The 5,181-nt window shown below is 55.9% G+C and overlaps 1 protein-coding gene across 1 annotated transcript in view; it reads right to left on the bottom strand.

The window, feature by feature from the left end:
- GFRA2 (GDNF family receptor alpha 2) overlaps positions 1 to 5,181 on the bottom strand; it is a 22,689-nt gene that overhangs the window by 15,643 nt on the left and 1,865 nt on the right. The window contains exon 2 of the mRNA XM_009993239.1: positions 2,485 to 2,568. Within this exon, the coding sequence (XP_009991541.1) occupies positions 2,485 to 2,568 (84 nt within the window). The remainder of the gene's footprint in view (positions 1 to 2,484; positions 2,569 to 5,181) is intronic.

Here is a 5,181-nt window from a genome sequence, read left to right as displayed (position 1 = left end):
TCGTGGTGCCCCCTCAGGTTCCCCTCTCCTGCTGCTGCCCCTGGTGCTGCTCCCTGGAGGTGCCCCCAGCCCCCTCCCTGCCTCTCTCTCTGCCTGCACAGCCCCCCCTTTCCAGCAGGGCCAGCTAATCCCTCTGTCCCCCCCCAGCAATTAGCAGGGCTCAGCCTCAGCCTCATTAGCCAGAAACAACACCAGCCCCTCCTCTGGGTGACCCGTTTGGGCTCCAGCTCAGGGTTGGGGGTCCAGGGCAGGGGGGCAGCCCCTCATTTCTCCCACCACTCCAGCCCCATGTGAGGGGGACAGAGAAGGGTTGGCAGAAGAACCAAGGCCACCCCGATGGCCAGGGCAGGTCCCTGGGGGGCAACAACAGCCAATCCCCCCTTTCCTTGCAGCTCCAGAGCTGCCAGACGAGCTTCCTCGTTCTGTTTTTATGAATAAATCAGCCCAGGAGCTTTTCATCCCCCACTCCAGACACGGGGCTTCTCAGACTTCCCAGCAGCTCCAAGATTTCCTTGACGTTCCTGTCACCCCAAGGGCTGTGAGGGAACCAAGGAGGGGGTGGCACCTTCATCCAGAGCTGAGTTCCCTGGAGGGAGCCTTGAATTTGCCTTGGGGAGCCCAAATGGGGTGACAGTGAGGGGACAACAGTGTCCCAACCTTCCTCTGAGGGGTCCCCATGTGAGCTGGGGGCAGGGCAAGGAGGGGGGGGCATCATGGGGGGGTCCCCAGGGTGCCACCACCCTCTGCCCATCACCCTGCACAGTCTGGGGACACAGGGATCCCCAAATCCCAAGGCTCTCAGGAAAAGGGTTAAGAGATAAAGGAGGAAGGAGAAACCAAAGCATTGGTGACCTAATTTGAAAAATGGGGGGGGGGGGGGGGGAGCTGGAGGGTTGTCATGGAAATAGATGGCAAGAAAAGTTCCCAAGGATGATGGGGGAGTTTGTGTTCCCCAGAGGAGGAGGAGGCAGAGAGATGCTCCAAAGGGCCCCACATCCTCCTCCCACCACTGGGGAGGGGCAGCAAAAAGGACCAACCCCCTCCCCCAAACTTCCCCACTGACAGGGTGTCCTAAATCTTAACAGGAGACAAAGTGCTGGTGATGGGGTGATGGGTGGGCAGAGGGAGGGTCTGGGAGCTCGGGCTGTGCCTCCTCCCCCTGACACCCACCTGCACAAGGGGACACATCCCCAAGAGAAATTCCAGGCAATTCCAGGCTCTCCAGCCCAGCTCAACCACCTGCCAGAAACCTGCAGCTGGAGGCAGCTGGATCCAAAAGGGAAAAGCCTAAATCCCAGCCCTGGAGGGAAAGAAGAAGCCCAAGGAGGAGGCTGCTGCCTGTGGCTTGGCTGTCACTGCTGGGTGGGGGTTCAGAGCAAGCCCCCAGCCCAGCCAGGGCTCCCAGCCACGTCTGATGCCACCAGGAAGGTCATCAGAGGAGAAGATCTGTCCCCAAGTGCATCAGCACTCAGGAACCAGCCCCTCCATCAGGGTTTCTGCATCCCAGTTGGCTGCTGGGGGCCACGTCTCCTCCCCAAACTGGTGCTCAAGGCATCAGATCTGGGGTGATGGGAGAAGAGACAGGACATTGAAGGGTCCCAGGAGCTGGAGGATCAAACCACAGGGGGAGGAGGTGCAGGGTTTCCTGGCCAGGGAGCTCAGGAGCAGGTCTGGGTTGATGGGGAAGAGCAGATAAAGCAGCAGCAGGACATTGCTTTGATTACCTGAGAAAATTGAAGCAAGTCTGAATATATCAGAGAGACGAGAGGTGACTGGCTCGTAGGGGGAAGCTTCATAAAATTCTTCTCCTGAAGGGGGAGGGGAAAAAAAGGGGGAGAAAAAGCAAATTAAAACCCACAGCAAAGAAACCTGGGTCACCACCAAAGCTCCAGCCAGGAGCAGGCACCCCCCCCCCGGCACAAAAACCTGGGATTTGGGAGAGGAAAAGTAACAAGTATTTAAAGCAACAGAAAGAAAAGGCCATTTTGGGGCAGTTCAGGTTCGTTTGGGCTGTTCAGGAGCTTGTGGCAGGTCTGTGGTGCTGCCTGCAGGGCAAGGTTGGGCAGGGAAAGAAGAAGCCCCGGGAGGAGGCTGCTGCCTGTGGCTTGGCTGTCACTGCTGGGTGGGGGTTCAGAGCAAGCCCCCAGCCCAGCCAGGGCTCCCAGCCACGTCTGATCCCACCAGGAAGGTCATCAGAGGAGAAGATCTGTCCCCAAGTGCATCAGCACTCAGGAACCAGCCCCTCCATCAGGGTTTCTGCATCCCAGTTGGCTGCTGGGGGCCACGTCTCCTCCCCAAACTGGTGCTCAAGGCATCAGATCTGGGGTGATGGGAGAAGAGACAGGACATTGAAGGGTCCCAGGAGCTGGAGGATCAAACCACAGGGGGAGGAGGTGCAGGGTTTCCTGGCCAGGGAGCTCAGGAGCAGGTCTGGGTTGATGGGGAAGAGCAGATAAAGCAGCAGCAGGACATTGCTTTGATTACCTGAGAAAATTGAAGCAAGTCTGAATATATCAGAGAGACGAGAGGTGACTGGCTCGTAGGGGGAAGCTTCATAAAATTCTTCTCCTGAAGGGGGAGGGGAAAAAAAGGGGGAGAAAAAGCAAATTAAAACCCACAGCAAAGAAACCTGGGTCACCACCAAAGCTCCAGCCAGGAGCAGGCACCCCCCCCCCGGCACAAAAACCTGGGATTTGGGAGAGGAAAAGTAACAAGTATTTAAAGCAACAGAAAGAAAAGGCCATTTTGGGGCAGTTCAGGTTCGTTTGGGCTGTTCAGGAGCTTGTGGCAGGTCTGTGGTGCTGCCTGCAGGGCAAGGTTGGGCAGAAATTGCCTCCAACCTGACCTCAGGAGTTGAGGGAATTGAACTTTGGAAGGTGAAGGTTTCATGGCTGCATCCAGAGTCTGGGCCAGCTGGATGTTCTTGGGTCTCTACTCAGCATTGGATTGATTTGTTGTTGAAAAAGAACCCCAAAACCAGCAACAAACCAGAAACATTTGCCTAAAAAAAACCCCTGTGGAGGTTGTTCCCCACCTGCTCTGCCCCTGGTGCACGTGGGGAACATGGAAATACTTCAGTTTGGGGAGAGATGGGAGAGCTTCATCACCTGAGCTCCAGAGCATCCCCACCACTGATCCAGGGGTTCCATGGCACCTTCAAGATCATCTAGTGGGATCATCTGGGTGGTCTGGAAGGTCCCTTCCAACCCAAACCATCCCATGAGCCAAAACTCATCCAGATCCAACCCCCCTGCATGGGCAGGGACACCTCCCACCAGCCCAGGCTGCTCCAAGCCCCATCCAACCTGGAGAAAAGCTCATTTGCAGCCTAGAGCTGGGAGGGATCCAGTGCTGATCCCAATGGGACCCTTCTAGGTGCTGGGAGGGATGATCTCTGCTCCTTTCCTCCCAGAAATGAAGGTAAAACCCAGCCCAGGTCACTACTGGCTTGGCCACACTCCAGCCCTGGTGCCACCCCTGTCCCCCCACGTCATTCCATGTCATTCCCAGAGGGGACAGAGCCTGGATCATCTGTCCCCAGGCTGGGAAAACCCTCTTCCCATCTTTGATTTCACTGCAAACCCTTCTCCTGCTGCCTGCCCTTCGTGTACCTCCAGCACAGGCTGATTTCAAGAGAGGCAGCCACAGCTCTCAGGAGAGGAAACCCTCTCCTCCAGCCCCAGCAGCCACAGGAAAGGAAACCAAATAAAAAAATAATCAGAATATACGTATATTTTAAAAAATAATAAGAAAAAAAAATCAATGGCTGGACTTAGAAAGGCCCAGGGGCTGCTCAGATGCCTGGAGCATTGATCTGCACAGTGCCCAGCTGCTCCCTGGCAGGATCCTGCTCCAGCTGCCCCAGCATGGAGCCCAGTTTGCCCAGAGCATCCCAGTCCATCCCTGCTCTTCCCAGTTCTTATGAGCCCAAGGCTTTATCCTGGGTAATGAGGGAGCCCCTCAAAAGCCCCGTGCTGGAAAACAAGCTGATGAAGAAGTGGGGAGCAATGTGGGAGGGCTCCCCCCAAACCCAGCAGCTCCTCACTCCTTGGGAATGTGGGAGGGCAGGGCTGGGCAGGGAGATCCAGTGGGATCTCTCCAGAGGCTGAGGCTTTGCAGCCCCATCACCCTGCCCCTGGGGTGCCCCTGGGTGATGCTACCTGGGGGCAAGAGCTCCTGCCAGAGCCAAGGGCACCAGGGGGAAGGAAACACAGTCCTGGGAAGCTGCAAAGTCCTCCTGCCTCAGGCCAAGCCCCTGCTCCTGCCCTGGCTTTCCTAATGCTGGGATGACAAACAGCACCTTTATTAAAGTGCATTTAGGAAACACTGTAACCTGCTGCTAGATTGCTTTGCCAATGCCATGAATAATTAACCACCAGCTGAATCCTGCTGCTTGCTAGGAAAATGACTGAGCATTAAAAAGGGCAGTGGACTTTTCTTGAGCTGGCTGAGATGCAATTAACCTCCAGGAATGAGGCTGGAGGGAGAGCAAGGCTGCTCAGCAGCAGGGACAGGTGAGGTCCTGCAGCACAGGGGCTGGGTGGGAGCCCACCAGGCACAGCTGCTTTGCTACAAGGCAGAAGGTCAAGGTCTAACTTGGGCTCCTCGTTGCTTTTAGACTCTGGTTTGTGCACTGGAAGGCACGAGCTGCTGGATCTCCCCAAAGCTCCTGCCTCTCCTTGAGATCACTTCTCTTCCCACCTCCTCCCCCAGGTACAGCTCCTGGAGTCCCCATCATACAGGTCCCAGAATACCCATCATACAGGTCCCAGAATACCCATCATACAGGTCCCAAAATACCCATCATACAGGTCCTAGAGTCCCCATCATACAGGTCCCAGAGTACCCATCATACAGGTCCTGCAGTACCCATCATACAGGTCCCAGAATACCCATCATACAGGTCCCAGAGTACCCATCATATAGGTCCCAAGGTACCCATCATACAGGTCTCAGAGTCCCCATCATACAGGTCCTGGACTCCCCATCATACAGGTCCCAGAGTCCCCATCATACAGGTCCCAGAGTACCCATCATATAGGTCCCAAAGTACCCATCAGACAGGTCCTGGAGGACCCAGCATACAGTAAAACACCCTTCATTCATGCTTGCAAAGCCCTCAGACATTGCTGAATGGAGGCTGCTAATGAGGGGCAGAACACAATTAGCCAGTCATTCCTG

Source organism: Chaetura pelagica, unplaced genomic scaffold, assembly GCF_000747805.2.
Source record: "Chaetura pelagica isolate M959 unplaced genomic scaffold, ChaPel_1.0 scaffold302, whole genome shotgun sequence".
In the NCBI taxonomy this organism is placed as follows: domain Eukaryota; kingdom Metazoa; phylum Chordata; class Aves; order Apodiformes; family Apodidae; genus Chaetura; species Chaetura pelagica.
This window is presented reverse-complemented; position numbering and strand designations above follow the sequence as displayed.